Below are 25739 nucleotides of genomic sequence, written 5' to 3'. Positions count from 1 at the left end.
GGATCCAGGGGCAGCCCCAGCTGCTCTGGGCACCCTGTGCCAGGGCCTGCCCACCCTCCCAGCCAGCAATTCCTTCCCAATATCCCAGCTGGGCCTGCCCTCTGGCACTGGGAAGCCATTGCCTGTGTGCTGTCCCTGCAGGCCTTGTCCCCAGTCCCTGGGCAGCTCTCCTGGAGCCCCTTTAGGCCCTGCCAGGGGCTCTCAGCTCTCCCTGGAGCCTTCTCTTGTGCAGGGGAGCAGCCCCAGCTCTCCCAGGCTGGCTCCAGAGCACAGGGGCTCCAGCCCTGGCAGCAGCTGCGTGGCCTCCTCTGGGCTGGCTCCAGCAGCTCCACGTCCTTGTGCTGTTGTTGCCCAGGGCTGGGGCAGCTCTGCAGTTGGGGTCTCACCTGAGCACAGGGGCACAATCCCCCCTCCCCTGCTGCCCACGCTGGGGGATCAGCCCAGGACACGGGAGGTGTCATGGCCGCCCCGCCCGTCACGAACTCCACCTCCCGTGGTCCCCCGCGCGCCGCCCCGCGCGGGTTCGGCGCACGCGCAGCGGGGCCGCGCCGGCGACGTGGAGGCGGGCGGGGACCGTGAGGGGCCGTGAGGGGACCCGGGAGAGGCACTGGCCGAAGCACCCCGCCACCGACCCCACCACCGACTTCGGGCCCAGGGTACGGACGGTAAGCGTGGCCTCGGCGGAGCTTTCGAGCGGCAGGCAACGGGTGGACCCGGCGGTCGGCGGCTCCGAAAGGGGCCCCCGAGATCCCCCCGTTGTCCCGACGTCACCGTCCCCTCGTGGCGCGGGCCTGTGTCGCGATAGATGGAGGGATGCCTTGCGTAATTCGACACCGGCGCTGCGGAGTGTTGCCGAGGCACCGGCACCCGCCGTGTTCTCGGCCGGGCTGGGGCATCTCCAGGGATCCCTCACAGGGTTCCCGGGTTGTACCTGTGTCCCTTCGGGATCCAGGAATCGATCTCTCCCTGGGTCCCCTTGATGTCCTTGTGTCCCTTAGGGATCCAGGAATTCGTGACAGGGTTCCCAGAATGTGCTTGTGTCTCGTTATCCTGTACAGGGATCCTGTGATCCCTCAGGGTCCCTGGGATGCCCCTGTGTCCCTTTAAATGCGCCCAGGACTGGAAAGCCAGAGATTTATACCCGTATTTTTTTTTATGTGCTCTTAATGATATTTATTGTTCATGGCTAGATGGTAAACTGATTTATTTTCCATCGTGTTCTTGGGAAGCAGAGGCTTTTCTGTTCCTCTGCTGCATCTCAGATCTGCTGGGGCTCACTCTGCCTCCTCACTCCTACCACATTGTTTTCATACTTATGAACCATAATATTTATCAAAAGTGAAGCATATTTTAGTTTAAAATTGAATTGGTATCTCACCTTAGTTGCCAGGTTTGTGTTACCTCATATGTCTTCATGCCGAACACTGTTTGTTTATTTATTTATTCTTTTTAATCTCCTGTGCTGGGTGTAGGGAGTTTGTGGGGCTGTAATCTGATTTTTTACCTTTCCTGTGCCGAGGGATAACGTGCTGGGCTGAAGTTCTAATCATTGTAGGCATTTGCAGAAGTAAGTAAGCTGTTGATATTTCCATCACGGATCACTTTTGGAGTGCAGGGGAGTGGAAAGAGACTTCTGAATGGTTGGGTCCCGTGTCCTAACGCAGGGTTGTGTAATCCCATGTTGTGTCAATTCAAATCCAACTGAAAAACGTTCAAGGTGCTCCAGCTGGGTCGACTAGAAAATTGCCACTGCTCCTTAGATTGCCAGGAGTTTGGGACGGCCTACTGCTGTCATTTCCATGGGCTGTTTTCTCTTTCCACTGCTGCTGCATCAGCAGAGGCCCATGGACAGCCCGGGGGATGATGGACCCAGCTCAGCACTGTCACCTGGCTGAAGAGTCCCTCAGCTCCTCCTCTTGCAGTCCCGTGCTGATGTTTTGCCAGCAGAGTTTCTAATCCTTCGTATTTCCTGCTAAATCAGTAAAAAAAGTACTTACAGCAAATTACTGCCAAACTCAGATGGATCTGGTGCTTCCTTCTAATGATTTTATCAGATTAAGAGGAAGATTCTGAGATCATACAATCCCAGACTAGTTTGGGTGGGAAAGGCCCTTAAGAGTCATGCAGTGCTACCCCCTGCCATGGCAGGGACACCTTCCACTGTCCCAGGCTGCTCCAAGCCCTGTCCAGCCTGGCCTTGGACACTGCAGGGATCCAGGGGCAGCCCCAGCTGCTCTGGGCACCCTGTGCCAGGGCCTGCCCACCCTCCCAGCCAGCAATTCCTTCCCAATATCTAATCCAAGCCTGCCTTCTGGCATTTTCTGACATGCTATATTTTTAAGATGTTTTTAACATGCTGATGACTGACAAAAGTCACTAAAAGCAAGAAATCCTGTTTGATAGCTGCTGAAGTGGTGCCATAGTAGATGATTAATGTTTTTAACAGTATTTTTCAAAGTGTATTCTCTGTAGAAAGTCTATTGCACCTTGAAGTATTCCCACACTCTGGGAAGTATAATTTAATTTGCAGTAGATCCTGAAGATAGGTAATATAAATCATGATATGTAATATAACATAAAATTAGTACACATACAGAGCAGATTTCTCTTTCTGCATAACATGCTTTTTTATGCTGTAGTTTGGTCTTCAGCTGTCAGAAACTTCAAAAACAGATAGAAAGAATCCTGTTGCAAAAGAATAGTTAATGCCCAAATGTGGAAGAGCACAGATACCAAAGTAGTTGTATAAGCTTTGAAATATAGCAATATATACCAATATTGAAAGAAATGCAGACCTTTTAATGAACATCTGAGCATCTGTTTGAAGCTTAAATGGTGTTTGAATTATCTTTTTGGAACATCACTTTGGCCTTTAGGCAAGTGTTACTTACGTCTGATAGTGAAATAGGGGAGAAATGCTTGTGTGTAATAGTGACCTTAACATTCCTTCCATATAGAAGCTGCTTGATTTATTAAATCAGGCTAGGTTTAGTCTGACTTGTGTCATATCCAGCCCATCTGTCCATCTCAATTATGATAGAAACAATAAATTACTATAAATTGATTTTTTAGAAAGGTATCTTCCTGAACTGAGGGTTTTTTTTTTAAAATAGAGGGAAGGGACAAAGTAATCGAAGCATTCTCATATTGAACAAAATTTCCAACACTATAATTTATCACATAATTTATCAAAGATTATCAGGGAGTTGGTGTAAAACTGTTTTTGAAAACCATTGCCGTATTTATGGTAACATAAGTCTCTTTTTGGCCACTGGAAGAAGATATGATCAAACCAGCAGTGTTGGTTCTGATGTGCTATATGTTCTTAATCTGTGAAGGTAGGTCTCAATATGAGTTGTGCATATTCTTGATTTGTCTTTTTTTTAAGCCCCATATCCCTTTGATATTCTTGTTTAAAGTTCAGTTTGTTGTTCTCATTTTATAGTTCCAGCGCACCTGTCCTGGCTGGCAGCAGGAACCTCACTGGTGAGAGCAAACAAAACCTTTACAGAAATACCTGCCCACTGCAGAGAGCGGAGATAGTATTTGAATTTTCACTTCTTGAAACTTTTGAAAAATGTGTTATTTACCTGTAGTAGTTTTGTAACAGGTGTAGAGCCTTTTACACAGAAATTACAAGGTGTGCTTGACCCAGCCTTCTTCTCTTCTGACAGTGTTTACTAATTGGATTAAAGAATTTGTTTCTGCATGTACTCCAAAAAACAGTAGCTGTGTTTGAGTGCTGACCTTTTCTTGGGGTGTTGGAATGTAAGAGTAAGGATAGAAGTACCTTTTTTCATAATTAAATTTTTTCATAATTGCCTCCACACCACCTCTCCTCCCCTCTGTGACAGGAGATGTTTGTAAAATTGATGCTGTCATTTTGCTCTCAGATTGGTAGGCTTCGTGCAGTACTTATTTCATAACTTATTACGTAGGAATTTCAACAGAAAAGTGATCTTTATAGTTTTTGTAGCTTTAAATTTAAACTCTTGATAAATTTTATACGTAGAGAGGCTTTTGAGCTTCAGGGAGATTTGGCCACAAGTATCATGTTTTAGTATGGGAGTGTAACTGCCAGCACTAGAAATGAATGAAATTGAAGACTCCCTAATTGATCTTGTGGGATTTTGTATTAATGGACTAGAGACACATTTTGTTGCATAAATTGCTTTGTAAACTGGACAAAGAGGTCTTTAAATTAAATGCTTATTTAACTAAGTAAAAGTGAAATAGGAGCTCTCTGAACTTCTTAACAGGAAGGTGTTTTACATGCAGGATTCAGCAAAAGCTTCCTCAAGAGGTTTGACATGGAACTACAGCCCTGCCCTGACAGATCATGGTGACTGAGGGGATAGAGGACATGCAGATTAGTTGTGTCACTAATGGGTATGTGCTAATGGAAAGGCCAATCCATGTTGGCTGGAAATAGTATGATTTTGGGTTTTAGGTTGCCACACGCCTTGATTTGCTTATTGGTGTTTGGTCCATCACATAACATTTAATATTTTTTTAGAGCACTCTGTATCAGAAGTTTCTCTTGTGAGACAAAAGGTTGGAATGGCATCTTTGTGTAAATTATTTTTGATCTCTTATAACTTTAGAGAGGATCAATTTGCGCAAGGTTGTTTTTGACCTCCTGTGAGTCCGTAATTCTAATTCAGGAGACAGCTTTGAAGACTACCTCTGAAGGTGACTAGTAGTTCACTTGAAGTAAGGTATATTGAGATTAGTAAGTGATCATCTGCTTATCAAAATTATTAGATTTTGTGATCAGAAATTAACAGAGTGGGTCACCAGTAGCATGGAACTTAAGAGATTACAGAGCATATGAAAATATATTAGTTTCCTGAGATGGTGCTGAGAAACACAATCAGGACATCTCAGTCTGATTTATGGAATTTAGGTTTTCATTTTTCTCTCATCTCCTTTCAGAACACTTTATTAGAATGTGACAAACTGTGTAGGGTGAGCTGTCAAAGACAATAGCATCCCTTGTTGAGCAGCTTGGGGAAGCACCACAGCATCTGGGCTCACTCACATCCGAATTCTTCTGCTTGAAATGCTCTGCCTCATCATGAAGGTTTTGAAAAATCCCTTTCAGTTGTGAGCAGAACAACTGTCCCGTAGGTGGGACATGAAGGAAGCAGATTGTGCTCTTCAGAATTAGGCTTTTATTGATGACTGACTCCCACGAAAATGTTGTGGGAAGGGAACCAGAGCTGAAAACACAGCATCATCACTCGTTTTTTCAGCTGCTTGCCTTCCCTGTGAGAGGCCTTCTTTGCCTGAAGTAAATCTATCAAGATTAATCACTTCTGCTATGTGCAAGACTCTTAAGGCTTCAGTGGAACCCAGAAGGTTCGTACTTATATCACTGCACTGCTGCTCAGTTCAGGTTCTTTACTGTGGAAGGGGAAGGCACTAGAATGGAGCAGGAGAACCAAAGAGATGCTGTGTTTGTTCATCCAGCTGAGTAAACAGTGAGCAAGTCAGATAATTTATGTTGAGAGCTGCCTAAAGACTTCAAGATGTTTTTTTTTGGTATTGTTCTTGTTTTTAGGCATTGTGAGGATCACTTCATAATTCTGTTGCATTTCATACTGCCATCCAAAAGTGCTTCTGTCCTGATGTACTGAGCTTTGCAGGAAGGTGTTTTGGTACCTGGTGAATAGTTAGTGTGCTTGGGCAGCTGCAAAGGTAGGTTAGAGGGTTGTATCAAGATAGCCAGTGACAGTACTACTGACATCAGACTTGGCAGTGTCTGAAAAATAGTGGGTAGAGGAAAACCACAGAATTATCTAGAAAGCTATGAGAGATGGTATTGGCCCCCAAGCTGCAAAGATAGACCCTGTCATGGTCAACCAGGTTCTCTAAAAGAGTACCTGTGTTTTTCACAAAAGCAGCTTGCCTATCTGCTACTTCTCACAAAACTGTTTTTTGTGTTTTTGGTGAGTTTTTTCCTGGGGAGGAGGGGATTTGGTATGTGTCTGAACATTTTCAGCGTGTAAAAGTAAAAGGGGTGCATAAAGGGATCTGAAGAAAGGAGTGAAAGGAGGGGTTGCAAAAAAGGCAGTAGAAAAGGGGAGGAAAATTACAAATCAGTGTAAAGTAAAGTGAGCAGAAACAGTTGTTCCTGCGTAACTCATTAACTTAAAAACAGTAGGAAACTTTCTTTATTGGTCACGAAGGATGCACTTATTCCATTCACAAATCTCCCAGGCTGCTTGGTTGTGGCTAACTGGAGTATCAGAGGAGATGAATTTTAAATAGTGGTTTGATAGTGTTTGAAGATTGCTAAGCATTAAGTTGTAGCTGAAATATTCTGACTCATTAATATGCTTTAAAAAGAAGGACTATTTCAATATTCTTCTCTGATTTCAAACGACAAAAATTCCTAAAGTCTGAGGGTTGTAAAGATTTTTTTCCTGAAGATCCCTTTTACTGCCATGAATTGTTACTGCTGGGTATTTCTGCATAATTAGTTTTACTTAGCAGAATCTTACCAATTAAATTGGTAAGACCAAAATTCTTACAGTTTTGTGCCTCTTTGTATGAAAATTTGTGAATGATCTCCAAGTATGAAATATTTGCATAACTGCTTTTTGTCTTTGTAGAAAGATAAAATGTCATTTCTTGTTTTTTTTTTTTTTCCCAGCCTTTATAATAGCACCAAAACTTCCCCAAAACAATTTCCCAGGCAGTGCAGGTAAATAAACACTTAACATGCCTGAAAAGCTGCAATGTTGCTCAGAGAAATTGTGGCTGCCCCATCTGTGGAAGTGTTCCAGGCCAGGTTGGATGGGGTTTGGAGCAACCTGGGATAGTGAAAGATGTCCCTGCCCTTGACAAGGTTGGGATGGGATGTCCTTTAAAGGTCCTTTCCAACCCAAACCATTCTATGAATTTATGAAATATTACTGTAACATGAGTGAATAGTCAGAATTCAAATACATTGTGCAGACAGTAAAATTCAAATATTGGAGCTGAACAATACATACTGTTAATCTAACTTCTTTGTTGTCTGTTTTATGGAGAATTATGTGTAAATATGTTGTAGCAGTCTCATAACTCTGTGGTAAGATTTATGTTAGGATTTTGTGGGATGCTTTAATGTCTCATGGTGAAAGATGCAAAACCTGAAACCTTCAGTTCTTGGATACCAATAGGAATCAGCCAAAAACCTCAGTGCAGTGCTTTGGTAATACTGAATGAGCAGCATTACATCTCATGTTGTCATCTTTATAGTGATTGTGGCTGCTTTGCTTAGAAGGAAAAGGATGTCCAGTTGCTTAAGTTTATAAAGCTGCAAACTCTAAAGGTAACCAGAGGCCTGCTATGTATAGAAATGAAATTTTTGTTAGGTTTTAAAATGTTTTGAGAATTTTCATGTGGTTGTGTTAAAGACTCAGCCTAGCGACCAGATCTCAGATGACATTGTAAGATCATGTGCATGACTATCTCAAATTCTTAACACTTTAAAGCAGTCATTTAAAAAAAAATCCCACAGCTATATGTAATCTATATTATTCAAGATGTCTGCAGACATCTTGGCAAGCACAGTTTTGGAAGGGGGCTGCTGGCTGTACTGGACAGATAAAATTCCAGCATTAGCAATTAAGTTGTGAGACCAGTAGGAGATGTAATCCTGAATGGAGCTCTTAATTACTTGTCCAAAATTACTTAAATAGAAGATATACAGAATTTGAGAAGTTTTTTCCCAAGGTCAACAATACACTTCTGTACCTTGAATTATACTCAGGAGCTCATATATGGCATTTATGTATTGCTGACTTGCTTTTAACTTTCTTTCAGAGGAAAAAATATATTCTTGTAAGCCTTGTTAATAATTAATACTAAACTCTTCTAGAAGATACAGTAAACGTGGGATTTATACCTGTCCCTAGTAATTTAAGATTGGAATGAGTCCTGATGTACAAAACAAACTCCCTTGTGTGGCTCTAAAGCCTCTACTGCTGCATCATGGAGCCAAGTTCTGGGACTAAACAGATGCTGGATTTAATAGAGAATGAGACTTGTAGACTGGGTTATGATTCTTTGGGGGTGTAATAATACTGAGTTAAACTAAATGAGTTGCTAATAGGTTGTGTCTGGTTTGTTTGGGTTTTTTTTTTGGTGGGGGATGTGGCAAGTAAGTAGATTGGCTTTTTGTAAAATCTTATTTTAATGAACCATGCATTTATTTATTTAGTGTACTTCAAGGAGGAGGAAATTAGATTTCATTGGTAATTTACTGCTAGGGTAAGGACTGACTTTCCTGGAGTGAAAGGGAATTTCCTGTAATTTGGTATTTCTTGGGGCTGTCCCACTTCAGCATGCGAGGAAGCAGAAGCTGTTTAACCTTGTCTTTTGCAATTTCTTTGGGATCCCCTGGAGGAGCCTTTCTGTGCAGTGGGGGCTGTTATGAAATTCAAGTGTAGGAGAAATTGTGGATAAATAAATGAATGTTTTAAATACTGCTTAAAGCGTACTGTCGTAAATGTGTTCCAAGTATTGACAAGGACTTGAACCTCTACTGTCTTAACCAGCATACAGGCACAGAGGCAGTGCCTCTTAATCAAAAGCAGTGTGGACATTTAAGCTGTTACATACTTTATTTGAATGATCTTTTCAGCTAAAAGCAGCTGTTTCTTAAAGAAACATTTGATAGCATGTCTGAAAATGATTTGAGGTGGTAACTGCCATTTAATATTATTTAATAGCAGCTGTCTCAGGAATGTCTTTGAGATCATGACTAGCATGTAATCAGGTAAGTTAAAGCATTGGGGTTAATCTGTTACTGTTGTTAAAATGCCTGGAAATTAAATGTTGCGGGTTTTTTCTATTTTCAGTTATTTTTAGACATTTTTCCTGTAGGATAATCATGAACTCTGAAGGAAAGACTTGTCTCCTTGGTCACTTGATGGCTGGAGTTCCTCAGAAATGTCTTGTTTTATGTAAAACAGGGTCTGTGGTTAGATTGTAGGAGCTGAAGGTGCTTAGGCTGCATCATGAAGTCATTGCAGAGCACTTCATCAAGTTTGAGATAACACAGCTTCCTGATGGAAGGAGTTAGCTTTGTGTGTCTGTAACAGGAGTCATCTATGGGAAGGATAAGTAGAACTTGCTGAGATTTTTTACTTCAGAAGGGTGTAGTGAGTGTAACGTACTTAGGAGAGGAAAGAGGCCACCTGGGGTATAAGAGAGAGAAAATATATGTGTTTGTTTGATTGTTCCAAGATTTGTTGGCTCTTGAATGAGTGGAAGTCAAAGCTCGCCAAGTCCCCTTATCTGCAAACTACTGTCAGTTATTTAAATCTCAAATTAGCATGTAGATTATTTTGACAGGTCTGGATGACATATTTTTTTTCATTTAGAGAAGAAAATAATCAGCCAGTGCCTTATTTTTCTGTTGCTTTGGGGAAGGTCTGAAGAGTGAAACATTTTCTCTGCAGTTTGGAAGGAGCCAGCTGGGCATCAGGGCTGTAGGGCTCACAAAGGACTCCATAGCTTGTCATGTTGCTTGGGAGAGTAGCTGCAGCCGTGGGACTGGGCATATTCTTGGCCACAGTGATTTCACACTGACTGAAAACAGACAATAAAATTTTGCTAGGACTTGCTGTTAAAGCCTTCTTGGTTTTAGATTTTGTCTTAATGATATCGAACCTGTTGTCATGCCGTAGGAAATTTGGAAAGCAAGCATGACTCCTTTTCAAGAATTAGCATGAAACCTGTTCTAGCTGCTGTCATATTTCTGGGAAAGTGGTATAAATGTGGGGGGCTTTGGGAGCTGCAGGGAGCTGTAAGAGTAGCTTGTAAATAGAGGATATGGTGACTCATCTTAGGAGAACAGGCTAAGAATTTTGGGCAGTCAGTTTTTTGTCAGTGCTCTGTTATGAGAACTCAAGAGTTCCAGGTGAAGGTGGAGGGATTTGAGGGCAGGGCTCCAGCTGCCTCTTGGTTCTCTTCACCATTAGTTGTTTGTCTTGGAGCAAGTGAGCTGGAAAACATGAGCAGAGAATGGGAACTTGAAGCAGACAGAGACTAGACTTGTCCTTCCTCCAAGAAATAAAGGTTTAAATGTAGGGCCTTTAAGTCATTTAAAGGCACAGGGACAGGGCTTGAGTCAAAAATATAGGTCCAGAGCCAACAGAATCATTGTTGGCTTTTGCAGTAGTTGAACATGTTGCAAACACATCAGGTTGGACAGGGCTTGGAGCAACCTGGTCCGGTGCAAGGTGTCTGTGCCTGTAGAATCTCCTACAAATAAAATTTAGAAACTAATTGAGAAAATAATCACCAATTAACTTTTTTATTTTTTTTTTTTTTGGGTAGGATTTCATATTTTAAAGGTCTCTTCATTACTTCATATATTTTATATTCTGGTCTATGACTGTGCTGTCTTTGTTGTTTTGACAGATTTGGGAACTATGCAGTTGCTCTAAATCTCAAATACAAATTTTTCAGAGAACTTCCACTATGGCTGCTAAGGTTGCAGCTTTTTGTTGCGTCTCTTGTTTGTTTTTAGTAAGCTTTCTTCATATTTACACAGTTCTTTGTTAATATTAACTGCTATTAGAAGTGTCTTTTCTGAAAGTAATTGCTTCAGGAAGTTGATGAGTTTGAGCTTATCGGCGCCATAGTGATTCTTGTGTTTTATATCTTGTATCTGATACTTTGTATCTGTATCTTTGTAGAAACCAAGGGAAAGTTCCTTCTAGGTGGTAGCTTACATCTTCTGATACAGCTGTGCCTGTTCTTATGTCTTATGCCAGCTCAGGAGTGTGTTTAGGTTACAGTAAATATTCCACAACACTTTTATCTTGATGGGGGTGCCTTTTTTTCATACAAACTTTTAAACCTATCAGTCACAATTATTTTGTATGTTTGTATTTTCCACCAAAAGGTGGAGGTTTATTGAAGTTGATGCCCTGGAAAGATGTGAGGTCAATGACTGTGACACACAGTCAATAGCATTGTGGTGGTTCTCTTTCTTTAATTAAATACTTCATAAAGATGAGAAACAGCATGAAGAATTTAAACCTTCTCATTCTTCACACAGATCAAGTACAACACATATAGTAAGAGGGTTTGGAGTGCCAGCTTCTGCAGTGTTCCATCAAAAAGCAGTTGTATTTCTGATGAGTTCATTTTATGGCTTTTTCCCATTGAAGTAGTTGTCTAGAAGGAACCACATTATTTTACACAGGTCAGGAGATTCATGTATGGTCAGTAGTACCTTTGCTTGCTTGATAACAGCGTGATAAGAGCTGTGCTTACTCTGGAAAGGCAGGAACTTTAAAGGTGTAGATCATTGGTGGCACACAGGAATTACCTGCATCTTTACCGAAGGAGTAATTTTCTATCTGTACATGTTCAGTTTGAAAACACATTTCTGAATAGTATGTCAGCTTGACCCCCCATTAAAACTGTGAATTCTGTGTAGTTTTCCCCACTCTAGCAGCCTTGTTACTGATAAAACTGTGCTGCAGTGTTCTTGCTGAGTATAATTTATTAAAATGAGATGATGACTGAAGCAATATCACAGAAACTTGTATCTTTCTTGATCAAAGATGTTGTTGTCCAGTTTATTGAAAGGAAATCTTTCTAATATATTCCTGTGTGCCTGATTTCTACATCTCAGTAATTTTTCAAGGAGCTTTTTCTAAAAAGCTATTTTCTAAAGCTTTACTGGTGGCTAACTCAAGGTCTGCATATTCCTTATTTGTGCAAAAGACTTAAAATATTTTCTTCTTTTTTTTTTCCTCAAAGGAATGAAAATTTAGAAGGATCCTTCATTTGCCAAATAAAGAAGATGGGAGCAAATAGCAGCAGCATCAGTGAGCTTCCAGAAAATGAGTACTTACAGAAACTGTCAGGATCAGAGCCCATCTCTGAGAATGACCCATTCTGGAATCAGCTTCTGTCTTTTAGCTTCACTACTCCAACAAACAGGTAAGAGGGTGTTGAAGAGCTGGCTTTGATAACATGTTTATAGAAGTGACCAGTCTGAAAGCAATGGTTACGTTAGTTAATGCTGTTTTAGGTAGCAGAGGAATAAGTGCCTGTGTAAAATAGACTGTTATTTCTAAGTTTGGAAGCGTTTTCCACCACCTCTGCCATTCCTGTGGGTTTCTTTCTTCTTCATGATAGCTGTAATTGCTATTCATTCTCCTGGTAAAGATCAGAAGTAGGGTCTGTAGTGTTGGGGGGGAATTTTTTTCCTTGTTGTTTTAGGAAGCTTTCTTTTCCTTTGTATAGCATTTGGGTTGACTGGATTTGCTGAAGATTCCAACATTTGATGTTTCCTCTCAATTTAGAGTGAATTGTACTTCTTGCATGATTTAATTGTAGGTTAGCTTTTGAGTTGCTTAGTCTGTATGGCTTTTTTTTCACCCTCTTTGCATTTTAAAAAGAAATTTGGTGTGTATTCTCCATAAAGATATTTTCTAAGTACCTAAAATTCAAACTTTGGATGTCTTTTCATTCCAGGATGTGGTGTGGGTATAAATAAAATCACTGTTTTTTAGAGGATCCATAGCACATCTCCTGAGGTAGAGAATTTAAGTTCCTGTAATTTCTATTAACCCAACTCCATTGCTAAATTCCTTGGCCTGTGTGTTAATTATCGGTCTTACAAGAACAATCTGATATTAATACCTTAAGGTGTTACTTAAACTATTTTTACAGTTTTCAGCATAAAACTGGTGCTTCTATGTAAGTGAAAGTTCAGGCAACTGGAATGGAAAATGGTTAAGGAAAATAAACTGGGAGACATTTACTCGGTGCTATTTTTGAAAAGAGTGAAGAGGAGGAAGTATTTTCACTTCTATCTGGAGAGAATAGCCAGAGGTTAGGAAGAGGGGATGGTGTTGTGGGGGGCTGTAAAGCTGGTAGAGAGCAGTACATAATTGGGAGGTGTGAGCTAGCAGTTGTTTTTCCTCTAAGATCCCTGAAGACAAGAATTATTTACAGCCAATCCATGACTAATGAGATTGACAGTATTCTAAGAACTTATATAATACTCTGGTTTTTGTTTTTTTTTAAGGTGATTAATTACAAATAAAACCCCACCGATTTCTTTTGGTTCTATTTTTCTTCATTCCCCCATGAAAGTTAAGGAGTTTTTCTTAGCTTGTTTTGCAGCTTTTTTATGCCTGTTTCATAGAATTCAGAGCCAGTGCAGAATAAATTTTCTGAAAAAGCACCCCCCAAATCAACAAAGCAAAAACCCTACCAAACAAAAAAACCTCAAGCAAGAAACATAATTAAAAAGACAAGCAGTCCAATAAAATGATCCAAATGCAGGTTGAAAACTTTAATTAGTTGAACACCAGATGGTGCTCTTGCCTGGGAGCTAGAGAAATATTTTCAGAAGCCTCTTTTCTGCAGCTTAGTACTGGAAGGAAACAGAAATTTCACATTTAGTTGCATCTACCTGAGACAGCCATTGGCAAGTGAAATTGGATGATGTTGGCTGCACAGCACCCTCAGCATTTGTCTATATCAGATAACCTTGCCTTCAGGAATAGAACAATAAAGGTCAGTGTCAATTTCTGAGATTGAAATCTTCCAAATTACCAAGTTAACTCTTTTTTTAATGAGGCTTAAGTGGCAGGAGCAGGATGCTAGTTTGCGATTTGTGGAAAGGAGCCAATTTTCACCTGTCATAAAGGACATAGTTCTGCAGTTTTCTTTTTAAATTCACTTTTCCCAGTTGTCTGTTGCAAAACTGGTGGCTGTTTGCAAGTATTATTTGGAACTGTGTAAGTTTTGTGATGCATTTTTCTGGAGGCAGTTGGTGATACTTCAGAGTAAAAGATCTACCTAAAGAGGGCTGTCTTCTCTGGGTGCTGCTTTGGACATAATTCTGTTCTACATATGTCAGTATCATAGGGGAGGAGGCAAAGAAAAACATTACAAGAGAAGGTGATAGAAAAATTAATGTTGGTAGGGAAAGCAATCATCCAAACCCAAATTATCCAAGCAAAAACTAAAAAGGTAGGGAAGTGATAGGGCTAGGGTAGATTTACTCCTTTCAGCAACAGATGCCCAACAAATTTACCTAGTTGTCAGGAAGCCTTGGCCATAGCAAGGAAACAGTTTCTGCAAGGAAGGCTTCCAAGGGAAATCTGAATCAGTGAGTTTAAGTAAGTTTGTGGGGTTTTTAACTGTTTTCCATGTATGCTTTTTCTAATTAGGAACTTGTGACTAGTGCTTTGCTTTACAGAAGCTGTTCCATGTTAGTCCAGGTACTGTAGATCCCAGGTGTCAAATGTAGCTGGACCTTCTGTGGAACAGTAGTCTTTGTGCCTTGGCTTGAGAGATGGGGAATTGCTGTCTTTCTGCTCTGAGAAAAATGAAGACATGATACCAGATCTTAAAATAGCACCACTTTTTGTGCTCTGCTGTCTTTATTTTCATATGCTTTGTGTGTCTTGGCACTTTGTATTCCTTTATTTGTCCTTCTTTTGCTTTTCTCTCTTTCCCCTTTCAGTTTGGTTGATCTCTTTGTCCTTTTATCCATGTCTCATCTTCGTGGTTCTCCCTTTTGGTTTTTTCCCTGACTTCTACCTGACTGAATGTGCTAATCTCTCTTTTTCTGGTTCCATGCAAAATTGTTTAGCATTGCTCATTTTCTCAGCTGTGCCTTCTTTAATGGGTTTTATTTTTTCATTCCTGTTGACTTTTTCGTCTGTTTCTGTGAAAACCACAAGGTAGTTTTCTGTAGGGAATAAAGTTTGCCAAGTGCCAGTGCTGCCAACTGCAAAGTCGCTGTATCTCTATCAGCAACATTGATGCAAGATGCTGCTGCCCTTTCACTATCTCTTCCAGCGTTTATTTTGTTCTTCTGTGGGTTTAATCAGGAACTAATCTATCTGGAAAACACAGCAGAAGTGTTTATTTTTTCAGCCAAGATAATTCCCTATGGTGATTCATAGCTTGGCACCACAAAACAATTCTGGCACGATGAGGGATTGATTTTTTGGGGCACAGCAGCCTGTTGAGCTAAAAGGTGGGATTGCTTAAACCTTCTGTGCCATCCAAAAATGAACAGGAGAGTGTGTGGACAAAGCAGAGCTGCCTGCAAGGAGTCTAATATTCTGCCTTTCTGGGCTGCTTAGTCTTCCTCTCATACTGTTGATTTTCTTAATAATTAGGCAAATAATAAGAGAGAGTATCAGCTGTCAGTAATTAGAAATGAGCTGGTGGTGAATCCCTGCTCACTGCCTGTGACTCCCCTGCCATGAGTGAATAGTAACAGCCAGAGCCAGCCTGGGTATCTGGCAGGTAAAGAAAGCCACCAGGGCCTTTCACAGTCTAGGAATGGGAGCAGATAAGTGGTGCAGACATAAATGACAGAGGAACAGCTTCCAGCAGTTTAGTTGTAGGTTGCCTCATGGTTTTCACAGTAAAAGGTTTATTGTGATATCCTCTTCCATAAAGCAAATTATGCGTGCTAAGCAGGTACTGTTGAAATGTCTGCTGAGACATTTCTGGTTTCAGCCATCAGGAAAGTACTTGATATGCAAATTTCATACTCCTTCATGCTATTTTTCATCTTTTTTTTCTTCATGGGTCCTTAGTTGTTGCACTAAAGGGACTGGTGGGAGCTGAATTAAAATTGTATAAAACCTCTTAAATCTGCCACTTTTATACTTTAGGTGACTGACCTATCAGTCCAATAGTGTTTGGATATTGGAAAAATTAAATACAGATTTTCTGGATGATTTTTTTACTTATTGTCAGGATTAAGAGCTATGAGATTTGCTTTGGAGTGTTAGCTCCCAGTCTAGTCAGACTCTGTGTTTGTCTGGCTTTTCTGTGATTTGCTACCAAGAATGCAACCTCCTCCTTAGTGGTGGTATTAGTTACAATTATTTTCTGATGGAAAACTTAAAGTTAACTAAAGCAGAACTTGCTGAAAATCATGTGCTTAATATTTACTGTTCTGCTTTGTTCCTTCCTGAGAGTTATTAATGAGTTGCTGATACAAGAATAATGCGCGTGGGCCTTTAATGGAAAGACATAAAAATGAGAAGCTTTTATGTTGCCTTAACATGGTACGTTTTTCAAATGGTACAATAAATCATATGCTGCCTTATATTCTTTGATGTCTGTCCTCCAACTAGTCCATTAAAATCAGCATTCCCACAGTATGAATTTAGTAAATGGGCTGCTTCTTCTGTTTTGTGTGCAGTGGCAAAGAAAAAAGGTCTTTTCAGGAAAAACTGTCAGGAAATCTACTTGATTTGGTTTTTCCCCCTCCTTTTTTAGAGGAGTACTTGTCTGCTTTAGCTTGGATCTTTTTCTTGCCATACTAAGGGCAGGTGTTGTGATGTATGTTTATAATTGCAGCTTTTGGCCAATTATGCTTTCTCTTGTTATGTGGAGATAGTTTCAGAGAAGCCACTGCAACTTTGAAACATGTTGTGGTTCTGTTAAAAGAAAAGCAGATAAAACCGTGTTCTCCAAAGTTGACTGCTGTCAGGAAACAACCTTCACTGTCTTAGTAATTATGTTTTTGCAGAAGACTGATTGTTATAAAGTAAGGCAGCTGAATTCAACCATTTAAAAATAATCTTATTTGTAATGCCACTGTTTCTTTTTTTTTTCTTTTTCTTTATTCCCTCATCCTCTTCTTTTTGGATGTAATGTTTTTTACAAGACGTGCCGGAAAGCTGACTACAGAATCCTTCTTTTTGGTCATAAGAAGCCAGAAATAAAAATCTTCAGTCAATGAAAATGATGACATTTTATTGATTAATAGACTGCTCAAATTGCCATTCTTTCCCACTTTTACTGAAAAGAGATTTTCGTACAGAAAACTAACTTCCTGATGAAGAAACTCTTTGGACTGTCACTTTGATGAGTGATTGCAAACACAGAGTAACTAAATCCCAATGAAATAATGATTATCGTTGATTATTCTTTACTTTCACCACTGATATGTGATAGCTGCTGTCACACAGATGCTGCCTGTGTATAGAGCAGTTTTTAGTGACAATTGGTATGCAAAGTATTCTAATTAAATGGTGTTAAGATGTTACAGAAAATAATAACTGCCACTGTAAAACCTCTCCTGTTTGGATACCTTTAAAATAAACAAAGACAAACCAATTTTCTATAAACATGGCTGTGCTGTCAAGGAAGCAAATTTCACTATTATTAATTTTAGTTTTGCTGAGAGTTGTGGACTTAGCTTCTACATAAAAGAAAAGCAAATAAAATAATTTTTTTTTTTTTATCAAGTACTTTGAAAATACTAGCCATCAGATCACAGAATGGGGGAGGAACTCCTGTGAAGCCTGGAATTTTTTTCTCTAAAGTGTGTGGGAAGCAACCACACACTTTACAAATTTGCTTGTATCCAAGTGAGCCAGTAAAGTCCCCATAGTTAAGAATATTCTGCTTTCAATCTATTCTGTTTGCCCCATATGTTGACAGCCTATTTGAATCCTCACATCAGGTGATACCTTTTGTTCATTTCTTGGAAAACTGTAGAACTGGTGAATATGTAAATATGTACTGCTCCCTGAAAGCAAGGTGGTTCAGTGCAGGTTGTGCCAGTTGAAGTACATGTGTAAACTCACCCAGGTCACTGTGATCGTGCTGTTAAAGGTCCATGGCTTGAAGCTGGTGTCACAGAAGCTCAGAACAGTTTGAGTTGGAAGGGATCTTAAAAATCATCTTATTCCACCTCCCTGCCACGGGCAAGGACACCTTCCACTATGCCAGGTTGCTCCAAGCCCTGGCCTTGGACACTTCCAGGAATGGGACAGCCACAGCTCCTGTGAAGGCCCCACGACCCCCAGAGTTTGTTCCATATGTGTGTGACCAGTTTCCATAGAGGTATCTTGTCCGGGACAGAGCTTCCTGGATGTTACTGGAGTTCCTGGGTTCCTTCTGCTGATGCCCAGCACAGCCATCAAGCAGCAGGCAGAGTTGACTTTCCGTACTTACTGCCTGTTTATTACTAGCAATAGATAGTCTGCTGCCTGTTGTGAATACACCAAATGTTCCTCATAGAGCAGGGAATATTTTACACTCCATCCTTAACAAACCTGTTCTTTACTTTCATGTGTTCTATCCCATGTCCCCAAGTGCCACACCCACACGGCTTTTAAATCCCTCCTGTGATGGCATCTCCACCAGTGCCCTGGGCAGTTCTTCTAGGGCTGGACAGCCCATTCCAAGAGAAAATTTTCCTAAATATCCAATCTGAGCCTCCCCTGGCCCAGCCTGAGGCCGTTCCCTCTCCTCCTGTCCCTGTTCCCTGGCAGCACAGCCCGACCCCCCTGGCTGTCCCCTCCTGGCATGGAGTTGTGCAGAGCCACAAGGGCCCCCTGAGCCTCCTTTTCTCCAGGCTGAGCCCCTTTCCCAGCTCCCTCAGCGGCTCCTCATCAGGCTTGTGCTTCAGACACGTATTTGACAGGTGTTTGACAGCAGGGTAGTCTATATTCCTCAGGTAAGGGTTTTCAGAGAGAATTGGCACTTTTGTGATCACTACAGTAAAGGAGCTTCACTTTATCAGTCTTTGCTCTTGTTAGAGCTGAAATACAATTCAAGTACTTATTAGCAGTGTTCTTTGTGGCTTAATTAAAGGACAGATGTTTCAGTGTTGAGTTTCCATTCTTATGTTCATTCATTAACCAGATGTAATTTTTACAGGGCTGTAGAGAAAAGTCGGCGCCACAGTTGGTTGTACTGTTTCTTTTGTGCCACCTTGTGAATCTTGACTCTGGCATCTTCTACCCAAATCTTAATGTAATTTACCTTCTGTCTCTTCACAAGAAAGTACCCTGACAGCTTTTTCCATGTCTCTCACTTCTCTTTCTTACCCAGGAATCAAAGGAAAGTCACTGCTAAGTTTGGCCCAAGTTACTTAGGAATGAGCTGCTATATTTGAACTCCTCCATGATATTGTCTCCATGAATCCATCCTTGGGGATGGAACGGTACTGAGTATTTTACTGGTGTGTGTCTATTGGGCTAGTATTTCTGCTCTAATTCCCCCTCACTAGGTGTTTCTTTTGAGTGAACTGAAATTTTGCACTAGCTGTTACCTAGTCTTGAGTGTTGAAAAACTCACTTTTGTGTTCATGTTGTATGAATAAGAGGCAGTGGGCTGTAGTTAATTTTTAAGCGTTAAACCTCTCTTTAGTATGAAAAAGAATTACTTGAGTGTTAAAAGCTTTGCTGAAGATCTGAAAGCCTTGCTTGCTTTGTCACTGGTTTTGATCCTGGCAACTTGTAGAAATTAAACAACTCTGTGGAATTTTTTTGAGGACTTTGTGTGGGTTTTAATAACTCAAAGAGAAGAAAAAAACCTGTAAGAATGCTATACTTTGAAACCTAGCCTTAGAAATTAGGGAGAAAATGAACCATAATTCAAAGTTGAATGTCTGCATATATGGTTTAAATCCTGGAGCAATTACAATAACCACTCTGATTGTGTCCCCAGGATCTTTGGATAGTGGGAGGGGTCATGTTGTGTTAGATTATGATTTTTCAGTTCCTAAGAACTCTCTACTGAGTTGTTGTCCATTGTAATATTCACCCTCCCTGCCTGCCAGGTCTTTGGAAGGAATAAATCCTGATGACAAGAAGCCAGCTGGGCAAATTTAGAAGTTTTTGTTTTTTTAAAAGAGTGTAAGGTCACATAGACCTAGAAAACTGTGTTGTCCGTAGTTGCTGGTGGCGTGTTCTTGCTCAACACCATTTGTTTTTAATTACTCTGCATGTTTGTAGTGCTGGAACAAGAAACCACCTTTGAGACCAAGCCTAATGTTTTTGATATATATCAAAGTGTAAGTTTGTTCTTTCTGAATCTTGTGTTTCAAAGCAGTTTGTAAGAGACGAATGAATGCTGGTAATTGATATCAGGACAAGCCAATCTGCATAATCTAAAGTTGTCTTAGGATATTCAGCTGTAGGTGAAGAGCTGTCTCAGCTGTCAGCTCACTACACAGTAAATTAGTCTGATATACAAGAAAATTTGCAGGCATCTTAAAACGTAATTTGTTTGATGTCTCTATCTTGAATAGTTTCCTATTGAAGGGTTTTGAAATAATTATTTTGACTGCTCTTTCTACAGTATCTTCTAGTCCTCATGAGTTGGGGAAGAGCTCAAACTCCACAGCTTCCAAGAGCGTGGCTCCACAGGGTTTTCAGCACTGGAGCTGGTTTAACAGCTTCCCACACAGCACCGCTGATAATCTCAGGTTGATGCAATAGTATGCTTTAAAGTGGATTACCACGTAAATTTAAAAAGACTTCACTGGACTTGAAAAAGAGAGGAGGACTGTGTTATGACTGCAAGCATTGAGCTAAATATTTTTGACTGTCCTTTAATTTGTTGAACTTCAGAAGTCCTTGAAGGTCAGGCTGTATGTTCAGTCTTACAGAGGCTCTACCATCTCTTCCAAAACACTGAGCAGTAGGGCCTTCATGATATGACAAGAAGTGATAGTTTTAAACTAGAAGAGGGCAGATTCAGGCAAAATATAAGGAAAAAAAATTAATGATGAGAATGGTGGAACAGGGTACCCTTTAATTATTAATATTTGTATTGTTCAGTGTGGCATTGAACACAGTATCTGATGATTTTTCTTGTTTTCCCATCTGTTAAGGATTATTTTTGAGGATCATTTGCCCTGCACTGGTAGGTCAGAAGTATGTGTTTGACGCAGCTGGTGTGGTTTCAGTGGCTGCTGTCAGGTTTTGCTTTAGTGCTTTATTGTTCTGTTGAGTTGATGTTTTTCTGAGGCGTATCACGAGGCAATTAATGAAGTTACAAACAATTTGCTGTATCTGATGTGATTGTTGTACTAGTATAATAACATTAGTTAAAAGGCAGAGCTGCATAGCTTGAGGTTAAATGTCAGATTGAGGTTTCTTTTATTCATGTTTTTAAAAGTGCGTCATTTCATGTGAAATTTCTTGTAAAAAAAATTCAAGTTCTTTCTGTAGGCTGCTGTTCTATTTGTACTTTGAGTAACACCAAACTGAGCATGGCAGCACTAAAGCTGCAAAACTAGCAGTAATAAAATGCTCATGGAATCACAGAATCCTTTAGGTTGGAAAAGCCCATGAAGCCCAATGAGTCCAGCCATTTCCCAGCACTGCCCATGTCCCCAGGTGCCACATTCACACGGCTTTTCAACCCCTCCTGGGATGGGGACTCCACCACTGCCCTGGGCAGCTCTGCCAGGACCAGACAAGCCTTTCCGTGAAGGAATTTTCCCCAATATCCAATCTAAAACTCCTCTAGCACAGCCTGAGGCCGTTTTCTCTCATCCTGTCCCTTGTTCCCTGGGAGAAGACACCGACATAATTTCACTCTGATGAGCAATTCACTTTTGAATATTAGTTTCCTGTTTTATAGTTGCTGTACTTGAAAAGAATATTGCACTGCCTGATGTTAGGATGCCAGAGCATTGGAATGAGTTGCTCAGAGAGCTTGTGGGGATTCTCAAAAGCCACCTGGACATAGTCTGGGGCTGCTGGCTGTAGGACATCCTGCTTGAGCAGAGAGGTTGGACAAACTGACCTCAATGACTAAAATTAAGTGCTTCATAGAAAGATTTTATTATCGTTTTGTAATGAATTTTCACTTCAACTACAGGAACCCAATTGCTTGTGTAACTATTTTTGTTTTCTTTTCCTCCTATCTAGTGCTGATTTAAAGCTCTTGGAAGAAGCCACAATCTCAGTCTGTAAGTCTTTAGGTGAGTCCTTGTGCTTTTTTCCCTGTACTTTACCAGAAAAATTGGGAAACAGCATCCCTGTGCACATTCATGCCTTTAGCATTCTATTTGTATATGTTGCCCTAGTAAGATTAAAACAGTTAAAGAGTGTGTTTGTGTATATCCCAAACCTTTACTTCCACTGTTAACTGTTTTACAGAACTTGATATAACTGCAAGGTTTGAAACAATAATTCCTTCTCTATTATGTCTTTTTCCCTTTGCCCTTTAAGGTGATCTGTAAGGGGAAAGAATTAGAGGATAAAAGGAAGGGATGATATAAATGTGATCAGTGGTGTTGCAAGAAGGTAGTTGAGAAGATCTGCCCAGTTTTCTGACAAGAGGTTGTTGTGCTGCAGACAAGTCTGGGAAAGCAAGCAATATGAGTATCCCACGTTTGGGATATTTTAAATCTGGGATTAATAGTATTTAGAGAACAATTATGGGCTAGTAAACCATGTACTGGAGAATCTTGAAAGAAGAATGCCTCTACAGAAAAACAAGGCATACTGTGCTTTATTTAGAAATATTTAAGACATTGAAATTTGATTTGATTCTATGTATTATTTGAAGTAGATAATGTCTTCTTATGCATGCTTTATGATTGTATCTTATTTTTCCTCATGTAGTTGAGAAGAATCCTCGAACGGGAAACCTTGGATCATTGATTAAAGTCTTTCTTTCTAGAACAAAAGAGTTAAAAATTTCAGCAGAATGTCAGAAGTAAGTTCCCAGAAAAGAGCTGCATGTGCCATTTAATTTTTTAAATGTTCCTTTTGTTGCTAGCTATTGAATTTTTTCACTCTGATAATTAACATGCTTACAAACCAAACCTTAGAATTCTCTTAAACTGTTGTTTGGAACAGAACACATTGTCTAGTACTTTTCTAAATGCAGAAATTAAGTGTAATAGGTAAGTAGATTACTGGGGAAAAACACATATTTGTTTGTTAGATGAACATATTTTTATATAAATGGTGTAAGCTATGGGTACTACTGGCTTAGAGATGTTTAAAAATTATCTGAACTTTTTAGCTGAACTTAATGTATGAGCCAGTATTCTATCTTGGAAATATTTTAAATATCTATAAATACGTAAATATGTATCAAAATACAGCTTTCAACTTATGTCATGCAGCTTCCATTGATTTTGTTTGCCCCTTTCAGCAGTAGGAGAGAACTCAAGAGGTTACTTGTGCAGCACTGAGATTTTTTTGCAGGAGGCTTTCTGTAGTTGTCCTTCACACTCACAGATAAGTGTCCCACTTTCATCATATCTGGGGCTGGAAATCTTCCTTGTTCCCAGGACTGCCATCAAGTTTTGCTTGCATCTAAAGTAAGAAGTTACTTGTGCCCAGATAGCTATTGCTGTTTTAATCCTAAAATATCTTGAAAGTACAGCTTTGTGCTATAGTTGACTCTATGCTGTTCCATGGGCTCCCCAGCGGTTGCTTACTGGGATTCAAAAAAAATTAGTGCAGCTGTATTCCCTTTTATTCAGAAAACTTGGAAAATATTTGTGCATTTGCATAAGAAATTCCTGTTATATGGTGCTCATGAAGCCCATAAATGCCTACTGTGACCTGAAGGCTATTTACCTGGAAAAAGGGCTAAGGTTCAGGGAGCCAGGAAGCTTTCAGGTCTGAGCCTGTTGGAAATTTTCAAATGTCTGTGTGCCGGGAATCCATAGCATCCAGAGACCTCTGGAAGTTTGCTGAACTGTTTGGTGAGTTCCTCAGAGTTCTGTCTACTGTGGTGTTTTTAATGGTACAAATGTAGTTAGGGATAAGGTTGTATAGGGATATGGATGTATTTTCTAAACTACTTCCGAATATATTCCCATTGTTTTCTGTAACATCAACTGCAGATTCCCTGCTTAAACACTTTGGCTTTTCCTTGCTTCAACTGTCTACTCTGACGTTTATTTTCTTGTGGTTTTTGATGCATGTTTGCTGGTGAAGCATTACTGATTCTTGTTTGTTCCTGCTTCTTTTCTAGCCACCTCTTTATCTGGCAGGCTCACAATGCACTGTTCATTATTTGCTGTTTGCTGAAAGTATTCATCAGTCGAATGTCAGAAGAGGAGCTGCAACTTCATTTTACTTATGAAGAGAAAGCAGGACCAAGCTCATATGGTGGGTACACACAAGTGCTAGTGAGACAAACATCCCATGAGAAACTTAAATGTCCCCATGTTTGTAGATGTGACACATCTGTGTGACGTGGTTTAATGCTGGACTAGTGACTTAGGTTATCATTGTACTTAATCTTAAGGGTATTTTCCCTCAGATGCTTTAGGTCTAAATTCCACGAGTCCATGATTTTTTTAGACTCAGAATCCCAAACTTTGCTTTTCATCCAGAAATTAATTACTAGAGAGTTTGGTTTAGCTTAATCTGGCTTTTATTTAACAGTTGTTGAGATGTGGTGCTGTAGACCTACCTGAGCTTTAGTGATTTTCATACAGTTTGAAAGGTGGTTATGGTCCTCTTCAGAGGAAGAGAACAGAATTGGGGTGAAGCTGACCATATATGAACATTGGAACATTGATATTGCAATTTAATGCATCTTTTCACATATTTTTCATAAACCAACAGCAGCCACAGAGTGGAATTAATGCTATTTTTAAGGATCTAGTGAAGGAAAGTAACAGTCCTATGGTTAGTTGACCCCTTGAGAAAGCAATTGCTAAAATTTAATTTGGGGACAATAGCTTATACAAGAGTACAGGAACAGTCACAGGATTTAGGTAGAATTACTAAAATAGGCTCATGTCTAGGAAGTGGAGTATGTATTACATGAGATGGCAGGAGAGATGTACCAAGGAAGAAGCTGTTGTCTTTGAATAAGAATAATACAAATGCATTCAAAATCAGTTTCATTACAGCAGAAAGACAGTCTGAACACTGTCTGCCACAAATCTTTGTGTAGCCCTGTATCAAGATGCTCTCACAAACTGCATGATGGATAATGCTGCCATGGGAACCTTGATTTCTTTGGCTTTGGTGTAAATTGTGGGGTCAATTAGGCCAGAAAAGCCGTCTAAGATCATCAAATCAGACAGCTAACCCAGCACTGCCAACTCCAAGTCAAAGTAATGTTCAGTGTGTAATTGCATGTTGTTTGTTGCATGAAGCCTAAAAAATCTCAGAATGCTAGAGCAGTGTGAGTGGATGGTGTGAGAACAACCAAAAGTGTCTGACTGTGGGTTTCCTGCAACAAGGACACGTGTTGAGAACACCAAACTGCTGCTTGCTCATTGAACAGTGAAAACTGTTCATTAAAATCTGTTTTAACTCCTTGGCGCCTGCCAGTGCTCTGAGGAAATCAGAATTGTGGTGCCAAAGGATTAAGTGCTACATGTTGAAATGGTTTAATGTATTTAAACTGTGATGAGTGATCTCCAGGAGGGGAGTCAGCTCGCTGATACATTGGAAAAGAATATCTGATTGTGTGTAAGCTATCCCTGCAGACTGCCTGTGGCTTTATTCCTGGATTAAAAAAATGGCTCACCTCTTGCTTCAGTGTACAGCATGCCACAGTGGGATGGGTGGAAAAGCTGAGACTTCTGTCAGCTGGAACCCCTGAGATCTTTATTCCTTGCACTGGGAGTTCCTCACAGTGTGGTATGGAAAGTGATTGTTGTCACCAGGGTAGACCCATGTTTATACCATGTCTAGTAGCACTTGACTGTAATTTGCAGTGACATTTATTAGCAATAATTTTGTGCATATTGATGGCAAACGTACTTAGCAATTACCTCTGAGCAGATTGTTCATGGGATATTGTTGATTAGGAAGGTAATTGTGTGTGGTCTGCTGGTGAGACAGGAAATGAGCTGCTCCTTGGCTCCTCTTCGGGTTTCCAGTTGGATGTGATTCTTGTGAACTTCCTCAGGGTGTTGAGGTTCATTATATGCTTAGGTTACTTAGCCATTTGGTTTGATTCCTAAAAATCTTACTTTAAATATCTACAAAAGGTGGTAATAAGGT

At 40.2% G+C, this 25739-nt stretch overlaps 1 protein-coding gene across 10 annotated transcripts in view; it reads left to right on the top strand.

Moving 5' to 3' along the window:
- The first annotated feature begins 545 nt into the window (after window positions 1-545).
- DYM (dymeclin) overlaps window positions 546-25739 on the top strand; it is a 211971-nt gene continuing 186777 nt past the window's right edge. For 9 of the 10 annotated variants that reach the window (XM_005528071.3, XM_014257063.2, XM_088054394.1 and 6 more), the window contains exons 1-5: window positions 546-665; window positions 11773-11955; window positions 21678-21730; window positions 22377-22470; window positions 23746-23882. In XM_005528071.3, the coding sequence (XP_005528128.1) occupies window positions 11816-11955; window positions 21678-21730; window positions 22377-22470; window positions 23746-23882 (424 nt within the window). In that variant the 5' untranslated portion in view covers window positions 546-665; window positions 11773-11815. The remainder of the gene's footprint in view (window positions 666-11772; window positions 11956-21677; window positions 21731-22376; window positions 22471-23745; window positions 23883-25739) is intronic. The other variant, XM_088054390.1, reaches the window with a different exon arrangement.

This window comes from Pseudopodoces humilis, chromosome 4, assembly GCF_049639895.1.
Source record: "Pseudopodoces humilis isolate 2021_Gansu_Grassland_sample_001 chromosome 4, ASM4963989v1, whole genome shotgun sequence".
Taxonomy (NCBI): domain Eukaryota; kingdom Metazoa; phylum Chordata; class Aves; order Passeriformes; family Paridae; genus Pseudopodoces; species Pseudopodoces humilis.
The sequence above is the reverse complement of the archived record's forward strand: the minus strand, read 5'-3'. Positions and strand labels throughout refer to the sequence as shown.